Source organism: Mesoplodon bidens (genome assembly GCF_964165515.1).
Source record: "Mesoplodon bidens genome assembly, chromosome: 15".
NCBI lineage: Eukaryota > Metazoa > Chordata > Mammalia > Artiodactyla > Ziphiidae > Mesoplodon > Mesoplodon bidens.
In genome coordinates, this window is record NC_138171.1 from 84,135,424 (window position 1) to 84,151,392 (window position 15,969).

Sequence of the window (15,969 nt, forward strand, 5' to 3'; positions counted from 1 at the left end):
TTAGCAACCCCAGTGATTTTTGTGCACACAGAAGGTGAGTGCCAGGGTCAAGGGTTTTGTCTGACACTACTGATCCAGAAGCTGAATTTTACACTGGCCCAAGCCAAATCCACACAAGATTAAAAGAGAAACCAGAACCAGATGTATATGTATGACTGATTCACTTTGTTATAAAGCAGAAACTAATAAAAAAAAAAAGAGAGAGAGAGAAACCAGAATGCAGCTAGAGTCCCAGATGTAACTGCCACATAGACACTTAGGTTGGCCTTCCAGCACATGCTGTCTGTCCCCAAAGGCACATCTAAGAGGGAGCGCAAGGCAGGGGACAGGTCCAGTCATCTCATGGCTATTTGTCACGGCTGCAGGATGGCAGCTGTGACAAGGCCAGAGATACTTGAGCTGGCTGGTGCAGTTACCTCTCCTTTAGAGCATGTGGAGTCAGGCTGACAAATCCTTCATTTCTTCTTTTTCTAACCTCAGGTAGCTCAGGTAATATCCTTCTGTTTCTCAGGTTGTGAGAGCTGTTCATTACGCTGTAGCACTCTTCTCCTTGGCCATGCCTCTCCTGTTTGATTTGTAGACTTGCTCCCTGAGCCCTTCTGCCACTTGTCTGTCTTCCGCAAGAAATACGTAGCATTTCCCGGTTTAACACTGAGGTAGAGGGTCACTTCTCTCCAAGTTCTGGATTGTGAGTGGCCTTTATTGTCTGTCTGCCCCTCAACACCCCTGCCCAGCTAGCTAACACCATGAAAATATAGATGAGGTCTCGAAGCATATTGTGGGAGGTACATCTTTTGGTTTTCCTGAAATCTGGAGCCTCCCTTCCAGGGCATGTTGACACTGGAGTGAGAGCAGGGAAGAGCTGGCTTAGCTGGCTCTTCCTTCCAGGCCAGGATTCCCAGAAGCTCCAGGAAGCCCAGGAGTAGCCCTTTTTCTTTAAATTTATTTATTTATTTTTGGCTGCGTTGGGTCTTCGTTGCTGCACATGGGCTTTCTATAGTTGCGGCTAGCGGGGGCTACTCTTCATTGCAGTGCACAGGCTTCTCATTGCAGTGGCTTCTCTTGTTGCGGAGCACGGGCTCTAGGCACACGGGTTTCAGTAGTTGTGGCATGCGGGCTCAGTAGTTGTGGCTCATGGGCTCTAGAGCACAGGCTCAGTAGTTGTGGCACATGGGCTTAGTTGCTCCACAGCATGGGGGATCTTCCCAGACCAGGGCTCAAACCTTTGCCCCCTGCATTGGCAGACGGGTTCTTAACCACTGCGCCACCAGGGAAGTCCCCCAGGAGTAGCCCTTGGAGTGAGTACTGGGCTTGTTTCTGCCCAAGTTCTAACAATGTTTATTTTTGACAGTCGAAGTGACCTTTTATTAGATCCGCCACTTCATAATACATTGCTTTGCTCCTGAGCCCTCCTGAAGACTGTTGTTCTACCTGATTCTCATGCATTGTTCCTCACTAAAAGCATTACCTCTAGGGTAAACTGGAGACGGGTCCATTTCTCAATTCCTCACAGCTGGTCCCTGGAGAAAGAGCCTCTCTGATCCTTTAAAGAAACTTTTTGGTTCTTGAATGAATGAATGAATCCTAAGTTGATGGTTTTCAGACTGTTTTAACTGTGACCTATAGTAGGAATATATTTTACCATAGAACCAACACATGCATAAACACATATATGTATAACCAAAACAATAGTTTTACAAAAAAACAAATGCCTGACTTGTGGAATGCACTCTAGTATCTTCTTTTCTGTTCTAGGTTTTTTTTTGTATCATAATCTACTGAAATGATTTCATAACCCACCAATGGTTTGTAGTCCATAGTTTAAAAATCATAGCTGTAAGTAGCTGGTTCCACAGACTTGCACTGTGCTGAGTTTCCGCCGTGAGCAAACCCCTTTGGACAGGGCTTAGTCACAACCTCTGCCCTCCCGCCCTTTCAAGTCTGTGAGCGCAGCACAAGGCGGGAGGGGCCCAGGGCCCAGGTGGAGGTGTGGCTCAGAGACCTGAGAACTCGCCAGGAAAGGGGAGCCAGCAGATGGGGGTTCTTTGGGACTTCACTCACTCAAGTCCTTGTAGAGGGAATCCTCTTTAACCTGTTTACTATGGGTACAAGCCAAAGTCCTTATCATTACCTCCCAGGCCCCAGACACCCTGCCCTCCTTACAGCTTACTGGCCTTTCCACCTCCCTTCTTGCTGTTTCCATGGCCTGGAATTCTTTCCCCCAGACATCACAAAGCCTACTTGCTTTCCTAAGTCTTTGCTTAAATACAGCTTCTCAGAGAGGCCTTCCCCAACCACCCACTTTAAAATTATGAACAATTTCCCTTTCTGCAACCCAACGCTAACATTCTTCCTCCCTGTGTTTTTCTCCTAAGCACCTGTAATCTTATCTCACTGTGTATTTTACTTATTTGGCATATGGTGTGACCTTCCCTCCACCCCCAGTAAATTCTCTGAAGGTAGGGGATTTGTATTTGTCCATTTTATTCCCCAATGCCCAGAGCAGTAATCAGATTATATTAATGTCCACCTCCTGGCATTGCCCTGGGTGTTGCTTATATTGTCCCATTGGTTCTGTTAAGTGGACATTCTAGAGAACGTTATCAGTATTTGAACTTACATTTATTTCAGGAAACATTTATCTCCCACTTTTTATCTTAGAAGTCCTGGTCCCCATAGTATAATAAAAAGCAGGCAGCTGTGGCCCTGATGTAATGGGCTTTTCCCAGTCAGTATTTCTCAAGCATTACCCTTTTCCCAGGCAGCGTAAATCTCTAAGACTCCGTACCTTTATAGCTTTCTATCCCTAGGGGGCAGCATTAGCACAGAAACCAAGTTTATAAACCAGCTATTCTGATTTGTCACCTAATCCTGGTGGATCCAAAGGAAGGGAGTGCTTGACTTCTTTCTAATCTGCAGGAGTAAGATTTGGAGATTTCTTTTTTCAAAATCTGCTTCTGTGCATAGAAATGGTAGGGTTCGCATCCAGTGCACACATTTTTTTAAATCTCCATAGTTTAGTGTGTGTGTGTGACCATCCAAAAATAAGAACAGTATGGAATCTTCCCCCAAGAAGCCCATTCCGCAGTTATGTTGCCCAGAGCTGTTGCCTGGTCACACCCAGATTTGAATTTCTACATTCAGAAATCAAAAGGTTCTTCTGCCTCAGAGTGATTATTTACTTTGAGAAAAGAGAGAAATCCCCTGCAAGGAGAGCTTGGTTTCTTGTAGGGGTGTGATGTAATCCAATAATTACAAGACATCATTTAAAGAATTAATGTTCAAATTTTGTTTGTCCTTTAAGAAAAGTGGGCCCAGGCATTATATACCCAGAGAAAACCATAATTCAAAAAGGCACATGCACCCCAGTGTTCATTGCAGCACTATTTACAATAGCCAGGTCATGGAAGCAACCTAAATGCCCATCGACAGACGAATGGATGAAGAAGATGTGGTACGAGCTTCCCTGGTGGCGCAGTGGTTGAGAGTCCACCTGCCGATGCAGGGGACGCAGGTTCATGCCCCGGTCCAGGAGGATCCCACATGCCGCTGAGCGGCTGGGCCCGTGAGCCATGGCCACTGAGCCTGTGCGTCTGGAGCCTGTGCTCCGCAACGGGAGAGGCCACAGCAGTGAGAGGCCCGCGTACCGCAAAAAAAAAAAAAAAGAAGATGTGGTACATACATACAATGGAATATTACTCAGCAATAAAAAGGAACGAAATTGGGTCATTTGTAGAGACGTGGATGGGTCTAGAGACTGTCATACAGAGTGAAGTAAGTCAGAAAGAGAAAAACAAATATCCTATATTAACGCATATACGTGGAACCTAGAAAAATGGTACAGATGAAGCAGTTTGCAGGGCAGAAACTGAGACACAGATGTAGAGAACAAACGTATGGACACCAAGGGGGAAAGTGGTGGGGGTGTGATGAATTGGGAGATTGGGATTGCCATATATACACTAATATGTATAAAAGGGATGACTAATAAGAACCTGCTGTGTTAAAAATAAATAAAATTCAAAAAAAATAGTGATTAAAAAAAAAAGAATAGAAAAGTGGGCCCAGGCAGAGTGGACTGGTCTTGTTGGGGTGACGGGTGGGCAGGAGGAGCCTGTGATCTGACCTCAGGTGGTAACTGACCTTCCAGAGCCCCTGGTTGGGAGGAAAGAGCCAGGCTGACTGTGATTTTTTTTTATTTATAAATTTATTTATTTATTTTTGGCTGCGTTGGGTTTTCGTTGCTGCTCACAGGCTTTCTCTAGTTGCAGCGAGCGGGGGCTACTCTTCGTTGTGGTACGTGGGCTTCTCACTGCGGTGGCTTCTCTTGTTGTGGAGCACGGGCTCCAGGTGCGCGGGCTTCAGTAGTTGTGGCACACAGGCTCAGTAGTTGTGGCTCGTGGGCTCTAGAGTGCGGGCTCAGTAATTGTGGCGCATGGGCTTAGTTGCTCCGCCGCATGGGGGATCTTCCCGGACCAGGGCTCGAGCCCATGTCCCCTGCATTGGCAGGCGGATTCTTAACCACTGCGCCACCAGGGAAGTCTTGACCGTGATTTTTGAGTCTTAATCCCTCTAAAATAGAGGCTCACACAAGCAGTATAGTTGGTGAAGCTCCTTTCATTGGAAATGAAGAGAGATCAGTTTCCACATATTGGAGCTATAGGAGAAAATCAACAAACAATGTCTTATTTGAAATATATGCAGTGCTTTCTCAAGCACCATCTGCAGGCATTTGGCCATTAGCTTCTTGGTAATAACTGATCTGTAAGTTTTATGCATTAGGTTGGGGAAGGTGATTAGGGAGCAAAGAAAAGAATCACAGTGGAAAAGGCGTAGCCCGTATCCTTAAGGCATAAACTCTGAAGAATTAACTTGAAATTGTCTTACATATAGCTTGATTTTCTCATAAAATCATCATTATATTTTACATAACTATAAAGAAAAAGATATGATAGGGAGGAACTAATGTTCTTTTGGGAAGGGGATCAGTTTACTAAGAGGTTTCATATGCCTTTTTCCCACGTAAAATGCAAAAGTCCCAGGAGTAGGGGTGGGGTTGTATTTGTAACTCTGTATGGAGAGGAATGTGCTTTGTCTTGCCAGGCTTCATCTCTCTGTAATTTTTCATACCTGCAGCCCCTTGTTTGTCTCAGACCTAGTGTAAGGCCCTAGAAATCCAAAGATAGCTGAAACACAGTGTAGAACATTGTAAGCTCCTTTCAGTCAGGAATTTTGCTGGCTTACTCACCAGTGTATCCCCATGTGGCACATAACAGGCCCTCAAAGGATAACATTTTTTGAATACATGAATGGAACCCTCCATTCCAAGCCTGTCTGTAGTGATCAGCAGGGCATAGTCTGTGCCTGCAAGGAGTGCTTGGCTCCTTGGAGATGTGATGTAACCAGATAATTACAAGACACTATTAAAAGTGCTACTGTAATAGAGTTGGAGCCAAGGGCTCCAAGAGTCCAGAGAAAGAGTGCCAACTTTTGCCCGTGTCATTTGGGTTTTCCAGAGCCCCCGGTACTTGAAATGAGAGCTGATGAGTAGGTGTTGCCAGCAGAGAAAGGACACCTAGGCAGAGCTTTGCGAGGTCGAGGGTGTTGAGCGTGTGGCACTGGCAGGAGGCCAGCAGTGCTGGCCTTGGGTGCTGGCTCGGGATGGACGTGAGACCTGGGACGGCTGTTTCTCTGAGCTTCTCTCCTGGCTCACCCCACCATCCTCCATCCTGCTCCCACTCCTCTACCAGATACCCTTCAGGTTTGAGCTGACACGCCACCTCTGCGCAAGGCTGTCCTTCACACCTCTTAGCCCCTCACCTTGCTTTAGTTCCCCCGGGTGCTCCTTGTCTTCCTACAGACTAGACATTTATCTGTTTGGCGATCCACCCACTCCAGCACTCCCAGAATGTAGACTCTAGGAGGGCAAGGACTTCATTTGTTCACTGATCATTTGCTGAGAACAGTGCCTGGTCCTCATGGCAGCGCTCAGGAGGTATTTGTTGAAGGGGGCAAGGGAGGGAAAGTGAAAGTGTTCTTACTCCTTTCAGTGCAGAAATTGTCTGCACTGAATCACAGTGTTGGTGATGGTAATCATCTCAAGCATTCTCACTAGCACGTCTTCACGTATCATAATCCTGGCCACCTTTGGGGAAGTGAGTGGCCAGTATTTACAAGTAAAGTTCCAGGGGCTGGTTGAGGGAAGGACCAGGTAACTGATATTTGGTTCTGGTGTGGAATACTCACATTTGTACATCTAATGGGAATCTAAAAACACACTTCTGTCTGTGCCCCGCCAGACATGCAACTGGCTGAAAGCGGCAGGAACAGCTACTTCCTCACATGTGTCCAGTTCAGGATTACTTTGTGATTAGCAGGTTCCTATCATTACCATTAAGAAAAGGTGTCCTCGTGTTTAATCCTAGTCCATCCTGCCTCTTAATGGGTCATTCCCAGCTCTCCAGGAAACGCGGGGAAGCAGGCATCCTGCACAGCTGCAGCTCAGTGTCCACACCTTTGCTACCCTGACGCTTGGTTCTACGTGACCTCACTGACCTTTCGTCTGTGGTCTCCTTACACAAGATGCCCATTGTAACCTCAGGGCTTCCAGTAAACAATGTGCCCTCAGGTTTCCAGTAAACAATGACCTGTTCTTGCTCACAGACACCGTGCTGGCAATCAGTGAGAATAGAGTGGGAAGTGTAAATGGATTTGAGCAGACTTGAGTCCATAGCTCTGTGACCTTAAACAAGTTAATTTGCCTCTCTGAGCCTTCCTTTCTCGTTTACTTAAAAAAGTTGGGGGGGGGGGTGATAATGGCCAGTACTTCCCTTGTAGAATTGCTATGAAGACTAAGTGAAATGTGTATGTAAACAGCCTGTACCAGAAGGTGTATAGGTCTGAAACCTTAAACCAGGGTCTCGGGTGAGATGTCTGAGTTCAAGACTCTTGTTAAAGATGTTCCGTACCATATAGATGACATTTCAATGAGAAACTCATCTAAAGAGCCAAAACTGAAAAAAGAATCTCCTTTTTAAAATAATAATGAAGTCCCTTTCTGAAATCGTGTAGGAAAAGTGGTCCTCTTACTCCTAGCAAGAAAAGATAGGTATGTTGCCATTTGCTGGTCACAGGTCAGCCTCACCTCTGCCAGGCTCAGCGTTGGCACAGCTTGGTTCAGGAGGGAGGTTGTGGCCTTATTTGTGGAGGGCTGTGGAGGAAGTCTGGCCAAGAACTGAATCCAGACTCTAGGGCTTGTTCCCCTAAAAGTTATTTACCAGGCCCTAGTTCAGTGAGGGGGTCACTGCAAGGTCCTACAACCTAGCAAGCCATCAGCCGCCAGAGTGATCTTTTGAAAATGTGAATTTAGATCATTGCACTTCCCACCCATTTAGCCTAGCTTTCCAAACACCTCCCTCCAGCCTCAGTGGCTGCACCAGGATTGACCACTGTCTACTCTCCGCTCTCCCCCTTGGACTCCAGCCAATACCAACTCCCTCTGTGCTCCTTGAATGAGACAGGCCCTCACCTGTACCAAAGCCTTCACACACCCTCTCCCCTCTGCCTGGAACACCCTTCCCCCGTGTCTGGCTAACTCTGCTCATCCCTCAGGGCTCAGCTTCAACATATCACATCCTCAAAAAGCCTTTCCTGATCGCTGGGCTGATTAAACTCTGCTCTTTTACAGCACCCAGTGCTTTTCCTCTGAATGTTCCTGTTGCAGTTGTAGCTATATATCCTGTTTGTCTAATATCTGTTTTCTTCAGCAGAACATAAGCTGCAAGAAGTTAGACACTGAGTCTAACTTGCTTAATGCTGTATCCCCAGCATCTCATACAGCCCTCAACCAATGATAAAAATTCAGCAAATATTGAGGGTGAATAAATAAGCTCGTTTAAAATTAAACTTCTGTTCTCACCTCTGCCTCCCACCCTCACTCAGATCTGCTTCTCCTCCTTCATCCCTTGATCCAAGTCCATGTTTTCCCCAACCCAGTCCCACAGACTCTTCAGTTGCTGCTTAACTGTCTTCCTGCCTCTAGTCTCAGCCTCTTCAGTCCATCAAAGCATTTGGAAACACATGCCCAGGCAGGTTGCTGCCATATCTGGATCCCTTCCGTGACTTTCTGATATCTAGGGTAGTAGATGGCACAACTTTGCGATTGCTCTCTGTATTGGAAAAAAATGTGTACAGCAGAATTCCCCCCAAAGTATGTATTTATTTATTTATAAATTATGTGTCTGTACTACTGCTGTAACATACATTGCAAAATACACATAAATACAGAAAATTGTAAAGGGTAGGATGAAATAAATACTTTTAAATAATTTTATTTTAAAAACAAAACTTTTTTTTTTTTTTTTTTTTTTTTTTTGCGGTACGCGGGCCTCTCACTGTTGTCGTCTCTCCCATTGCGGAGCACAGGCTCCGGACGCACAGACTCAGCGGCCATGGCTCACGGGCCCAGCCGCTCTGCGGCATGTGGGATCTTCCCGGACCGGGGCACGAACCCATGTCCCCTGCATCAGCAGGCGGATTCCCAACCACTGCGCCACCAGGGAAGCCCAAAACAAAACAATTTTATTGAATGATATGAAAACGTTTTGTGTTCATTAAAATATTAACACTTTGAATATGTTTCATTGTTGAAATGTTTGATTGAGAGTCTGGTTCTACTTTTTTTTTGGCCATGCCGTGCGGCGTGTGGGAACTTAGTTCCCGGACCAGGGATTAAACCCACGCCCTCAGCAGTGAACGCACAGAGTCCTGACCACTGGACCTCCAGAGAATTCCCTGCTTCTACATTTTACATACTTTAATGGCTGTTGTAGCTGGGAAAGGCACTTCGCTAAGAGTTGTCAGTCCAGATGGGAGGAGTGCTTTACTGGTTGCCTGGATGTTCTCATCACTCATGATACTGTTGTTTTTTTATTTTCATTTGTTTTGGCTGCATCGGGTCTTCGTTGCAGCACGAGAGACCTTCGTTGCGGCATGCAGGCTTCTCTCTAGTTGAGGCACACAAGCTCAGTAGTTGTGTCGCACAGGCTTAGTTGCCCCACAGCATCTGGGATCTCAGTTTGCTGACCAGGGATCGAACCTGCATCCCCTGCATTGTAAGGCGGGATTCTTTACCACTGGATCACCAGGGAAGTCCCCACGATACTGGTTTTATTCAGTCCCATGAAGACACCAACTCCTCAAAGAATCCTTGTCTGACTTAGCCCCACCCCCTTTGCTGTCTCTTGTGTGCTCGTGTGTGCGCATGCACACGTACATGTGTACATTATTATACTTACCTCCACGGTGCTCTACTTGGTTTGGTCACATATCTGACTTCCTTGGCATCCTTGCCGTAGAGAAAATAGAAATCCTCAAATTCCCTTAGTGAAAGGAAGGAAAGCCCACTGATTCTGCCTGAGCTTTGACTTTGCTAAGCTTTATTGATTCCCAAGGGTTCCAGCATCCATCTCATTGTCTGTTTTCCTGTCTTAAAATAGAACTCTTTCTGGATTTGGCTAGCATCCGTATGTCATTTGGGTCTTGAGGTGGGGAGAACCAGTGACTTTGACAACTGGAAGACACATGTGGCCTGAATGCCCATAGCCCTGTGGCTTCTAGAGTATGCTGAGCATTTGTGAATGGTCAGGTGCCCGGGCCTCATCTTTTACTTAAGAGGTGTGAGGATTTACAGCCCCACCATTTTTTGAGTACCTGAGATGGCAAAGCAGAGAGCTGGAATCTCAGAGATTCGATATGAATTGGCCACAGCCCCATGCCCCATATCTTAGGCCAGCAGACTTCTCTCCCCTGGAGAGTGAGTCTAGAAGTTTCACTGGAGGAACCATTCAGAAATCAGTGAGCAGTTTCTCCTGTGTTCCGCTTCTGAGACAAGGCTGGAAGTCAAGCAGGAAAGAGGCGGGGTGCACAGGGAGCCAAGCAGCTTCAGAGCAGGCCTGGAGGGATGGCGAGCAAGAAGTGCAGAGTCTGGTGACTTGGACCCTTGGTCTCATCTCTCGGGTTCTTTGCCAGCAGCAGGAAGCCCTGCTATGCATAGATGATGACCTGGACACTGTCTGCTAGTCTTTTAGGAAGCTGTTTCTTTGAAGAAATATCAGCTCCCTGACAGGGTCATCTGAAACCAAACTTGATCTTCTGCCTTACCCAGTAAACATTATTTAAGCAGCAGAAAATGGATGAAGAGAAGCTATCGAGTACTTTCTTTAGAGTACAAAGTTAAGACCTTAATGAATAGTCAAAACACCTTGATGCATCTTGCGCACTAAAGGGCAACATAAAACTTAACCAGAAATCTCTCTGATGTCATGAGGAACATGGACTGGTAGCTGCTGAGTTAACCAGTGTGTGCATGCCTTCCTCATCAAGAAGGAAGGAGCTGCCTTCTCTGTTGTATTTGGGCTGATGATGAATTCATCTGTTTCCTCCTGATCTGAAAACGCACACAGGCGATGGGAAGCCTCTCCAATTATATTTGACAGCCAGGATATGCATGTCCTTCATGTTTTTTGTTTTTTTTTTGGGGGGGGCGCTGTGTTGGGTCTTCATTGCTGTGCGCGGGCTTTCTCTAGTTGCGGCGAGCGGGGGCTTCTCTTCGTTGCAGTGCATGGTCTTCTCATTGCAGTGGCTTCTCTTGTTAGAAGCACATGGAGCACAGGCTCTAGAGCGCAGGCTCTAGAGCGCAGGCTTAGTATTTGTGGCTCACGGGCTTAGTTGCTCCGTGGCATGTGGGATCTTCCCGGACCAGGGCTCGAACCCGTGTCCCCTGCGTTGGCAGGTGGATTCTCAACCACTGCGCCATCAGGGAAGCCCCATGTCCTTCATGTTTTGAAGTTACTTGTCAACGTTGTACTCCACCTTCCAAAATGGTCCTTAGGACTTTCATTAACCTTACTTTGAAGAATTGATTATCTTCATGTTAGAAACGTTGAAGAACATTTCTTCTGCCTAATATTGTTTAAGCATTTGTTGCATTTAGGAACAAAGCCTAGCTGTACTTGAGAGGAGAGAATTACAGCTTAGTGAACTATACACTGTGTTTAGAAGAGAGGGTACGTTTTAAAGAAACAACACACAGAAAGGTCCAAATGTAAAATTCACCCAGCCTGCTATTTGCTTGCCTTCTTTTAATTGTGGGTTTCAATGTCTAACTAGCTAGTCTCTTCAAAAGACATTTCATTTTTATTCTCTGGGATCCCTCAGCCCTTCAATAAGAAGTACATGCCTGAAAAACCACACATGGACCTACAGGAGACTGTGACATTGGAAGTAAGCAGTGGCTTCCTGGTGACCCCTCACAGCTGACTCAGCTTGGCCAGGTCATCTTGCTGTCATGGACCTGTGCCTCACCTAGAAAATGGGTTCTTCCCTGATGAAGAAGGTCCCATGAATTAATAACTGGATCACCAGGAATGCTGGAAAGCACTCTCTAAATGCCATGCATTGTTTCCAAGATGTTATTCCTGGTGGGTGGCTAGGTTAGTATTGTTCTGAAGGTTAGGATATAGATACCAGCTCATCTATTCTCCAGCTGTTGTTTATCCTCCAGTTTCCCAGAATAGTCAGGCACAAGGTCTTTTAAAAATGGGTTTTAAAAAAAATTGGGGTTTTATGCTGCTTTACGTTTGGGTGTGTAGTAATGAAGTCAGTACTGATTTAGCTTCTGTTTACTGACAGAGATGTAAGTAGTGGACCAGAGAGCAGCATATCCCTTGGAAGCAATAGCATTTAATAGAGAATCTCTGATCAGCTCATCTCTAACCCCACCCCACCCCATGCCATTGATTGAAGCCTTTTTTTTTTTTTTTTTTTTTCTTTTTGCGGTACGCGGGCCTCTCACTGCTGTGGCCTCTCCCGTTGCGGAGCACAGGCTCTGGACGCGCAGGCCCAGCGGCCATGGCTCACGGGCCCAGCCGCTCCGCGGCATGTGGGATCCTCCCAGACCGGGGCACGAACCCGTATCCCCTGCATCGGCAGGCGGACTCTCAACCACTGCGCCACCAGGGAGGCCCGATTGAAGCCTTTTTATGAGAGTTATTCAGGTTCTCAGTTCCTCCAGCAGTCCATTTTATTTCGCTTTCTCTTTTAAAATTTTACATTTTAATTAGGTAGTCCAAGATACAAAAGATACAAAGAGCTTACAGTGAGGAGTCTCACCCCACTTTACAGCCACTCGGGACAATCAGCACTACCAATTTCTTGGGTATCCTTTCAGGTGGACTTTGCATATCACTGTATTCTCCCGCCACCGCCTTTTCTGACGTAGCAGTGGTGGCATCTGTACTATGTATACTGCTCTGCACCCTGTTAGAGTCATCGTAGCAGTGTGTCCATTAGAGGACGTTCAGTAGTACGTGGACAATACAGAGGCAGGAGACGTTTCTAGAACTGAGATGTGAAGATATAACCTAGCACATCTCCTGGCGAGCTCTACCCCAGGTGCTTCCAGATGTTAAACATGTACCCCCAACTCCCTGCCTGACATCTCCACTGGGTGTCCCACAGGGCCCCCTGTGTCATTACTGCCAAGATCAACCTCGGGATCTTCACACCTGCCCTCCCTCCTCCCAAGCCAGGCCTTTTCCACTGTTCCCAAGCTCCATCCATGTCACTATTATCTTGGGTTGCACAAACCAGAAACCAAGGCATCAGGGCGATACCTCCCTCTCCTCATTCCCAGAGCCAGGCCGTCACCAAGCCAGCCAGTTTTACTTCCTAAATTTCTCTTAAATCAGTCAACTTTCCTTCATGTCCTCACCTACCTGACCGGGGCCTCCAAATTCTCTCTCTTGAATGACTTTAATAGCTTCCTAGTGTCTTACACTTCCACTCTTTTCTCCCTCTACTCTGTTCTCCACGCAGAATCATCTTTTAAAATCACACACCTGCTCATGTTACTGCCATGCCTGACACCTTTTGATGCCTCCCTACCACTCTTAGGATAAAGGTCAAACTGGTCATCACATCCTACAAAGCCTCACAGGGACTGGCTCCAGTGGGCCTCACCAGGCCTCTTTTCACTGCCTGCAGTCCAGCTACAGGAACCAAACTCGGCCAGTTTCATCTACCAGAGTCTTTCTCTTACTGTTCCTCTGTCTGGAATGCTATTCTGCTTTTGCTTTCTTTGACTCATCTTTCTGATCTCAGGCTCCACTTCCTCAAGCCTTCACTGTCGCCCCAGGCCAAACAAAGCTGACAACACCATTTCTTCCTTCATTGTACTTATTAGGGTTGTGATTTCTATTTATGGAAATTAAATTAGATTAGTGTTTCTTTAAATTCCTGTTATTGATGTGAGATGGTTTCTGGCACATGTGAAAATATTTTATAAACTGTGAAGAGTCCTAGAATAAAAAGTAGTAATTTTTTTGAATTTATGTTTATAAATGAAGTTAAGCCATGGAGGATGATAATCCATGTTTATGAGTGAGGGATGACTGAGGGACTGTCTCCCTTAAGGACCCCCTAGTGATCCTAATCTAGACTGTTCTTCACTTCAGTTAAACACATGTGGTCTATGCCAGACCCAACGCTGGAACACTGGGCAGAACCAGACCTCAAGCAGTTCACAGTATTTTATTTTTAAAAAACCAAGGTCACATAAATTTATCTTCTGTAGTTTTTTCAGGTGACTCCTGGCATTTTAGAAAACCTTATAAACCTTGGGTGATGGGAGCGACATTTTCTTTTGATCCAAGGAGAGAAAACTTTCCCCATGCTTTCTTATAATGTTTCTTACATCTTCTATTGAGAGATGTCTTTAGAAATATCCCTGCTGAAAGGGAGACAGATCCTCTGAAAGAATTCAAGCCAAGTGAAGCTTGTTTCGCATTCCCGATTGTTATACAGAAACGTATATGGTGTCTACTCACCAAGAGCTGTCTTTGTGTCTCTCCTTTATCCCCAGGAGACCTGTAGGAAGTGTCAGGGACTCTGGAAGGAGCACAACGGTCTCACTTGTGAAGAACTGGCTGAAAAAGATGACATCAAGTACCGAACATCTATGTGAGTAACATGATTCAGGGGGGCTTATTGACTGATTTGCAACTCCCCCATTAACCTGCCTTTTGGGCAGAGGGGGCAGTGAATATTGTGGGAAAAACAAGCTCTCAAGCTACCCCAGGCTAGAATGATCTCAAGGAAGGGACCTAACCCCTGAGCCCCTGTTTCCTCATCTCTGCAGCTTCTTAGAACTATTTCTCGGGTCAAACATAACATAGTAAATGCCTGGCACATATGAATTCAATAACTTTCGGTTCCTCTTCTCTTTACTATTTAAATAAAATTTGTTATTACATATTTTAATTAACTTATTTTTGACTGCATTGAGTCTTCATTGCTGCGCACAGGCTTTTCTCTAGTTGCAGCGAGCAGGGGCTACTCTTCGTTGCGGTACGCAGGCTTCTTATTGCAGTGGCTTCTGTTACCGAGCACGGGCTCTAGGTGTGTGGGCTTCAGTAGTTGTGGCTTGTGGGCTTTAGTAGTTGTGGTTCACGGGCTCTAGAGCACAGGCTCAGTAGTTGTGGCGCACGGGCTTAGTTGCTCCGCGGCAGGTAGTATCCTCCTGGGCCAGGGATTGAGCATGTGTCCCCTGCATTGGCAGGCGGATTCTCATCCACTGCGCCACCAGGGGAGTCCCTTATTACACATTTTAATTAAGTCACATTGCACTACTGTTGCTTATCTGTTTTCTGTATGAGACTGGTGGCCTGAGACATTAAGTAGAATTACAACCTCCAGAATGCAAAATAATGCAGTCAGTAAGAAGAACATAACTGTATAGCACTCCTTATGTGTGTGGGCACTTTACAGATATTAAATACATTGATTTATATAATACAGAAGTCTATTTCTGTCTCATATAATAGTCCAGCCCTGCCTGGCAGGTGGGGCAGATCTGTCCCATGAGGTCATTCAAAGACCTAGGTTTCTTGATCTCATTGCTTCACTAAGGTGGGGTTCTTATCTGCATAATTGTGACTAGGTTGCAGCCACATTTGCACTCCAGCCCATAGAAAAGGAGAGAGACAGAGACAAGTTGCCAGGCAGGCAGCTTTTAAGTTTTAAGTGAAGCAGAAATTATATATATTATTTCTGCTCATACCCTATTGGCCTAAACTGAGTCATATGGCCACAACCTGGCTCCAAGGCAGATACCATATATAGTCTCTAGCTGGCCGATTTTCTGTCCAGCTTAAATTTGAAGGGTAAGGAGTGGGTTTTGTGACCAAGAAAATAAAGTAGGAAATGGCTTTTTGGGGCAGTTAACAGTCTCCAGGTCTCCACCACAGATAGGTACTATTATCCTCGTTATACAGATGACACAACTGACACACAGGGAGCCCAAGTAAACATGGTCACACAGGTAGTAATTGGCGTAGCAGGAATTTGAACCTAGGCAAATGGCTCCGTGACTTTGCTCTTTGCCACAGGTTTGGTAGGCAGAATAATGTTCCTCAAAGATGTCCCATATCCTAATCTCTGTAAACCTTTGGATATATTTCCTTACATGGCAGTAGGGACTTTCCAAATGTGATTCAGGTTATGGAACTTGAAATAGGGAAGATTATCCTGAATTATCCAGGTAAATCCAGTCTAATCACATGACTCCTTAAAAGCAGAGTGAGCTTTTCTCTGGTCAGACAAAGATGGAATGATGGACAAAGAGAGACACAAGAACAATTTTACCTCCTGTTGCTATCTTTGAAGATAGAGGAAGAAGGCCATGAGCCAAGGAATGTGAGAGCTTCCAGAGGCAGAGAATAACCTTCTGTTTATAGCTGCCAAGAAAATGGGGACTTCAAGTCCTACAGCCTCAAAGAACTGAATCCTCTGACATTCCAGATGAGCAGCAAACAGATTGTCTCCTAGAACCTCCAGTAGGTAACACAGCCCACCAGCACCTTGATTTTAGTCCATGAGATCCGTGCTGGACTTCTGACCTACAAAACTATA

At 45.8% G+C, this 15,969-nt stretch overlaps 1 protein-coding gene across 5 annotated transcripts in view; it reads left to right on the plus strand.

Moving 5' to 3' along the window:
• The window catches only part of RNF216 (ring finger protein 216), a 173,358-nt gene that overhangs the window by 126,386 nt on the left and 31,003 nt on the right, over window positions 1-15,969 (plus strand). For all 5 annotated transcript variants that reach the window (XM_081257478.1, XM_081257479.1, XM_081257480.1 and 2 more), the window contains one exon: window positions 13,922-14,019. In XM_081257478.1, the coding sequence (XP_081113604.1) occupies window positions 13,922-14,019 (98 nt within the window). The remainder of the gene's footprint in view (window positions 1-13,921; window positions 14,020-15,969) is intronic.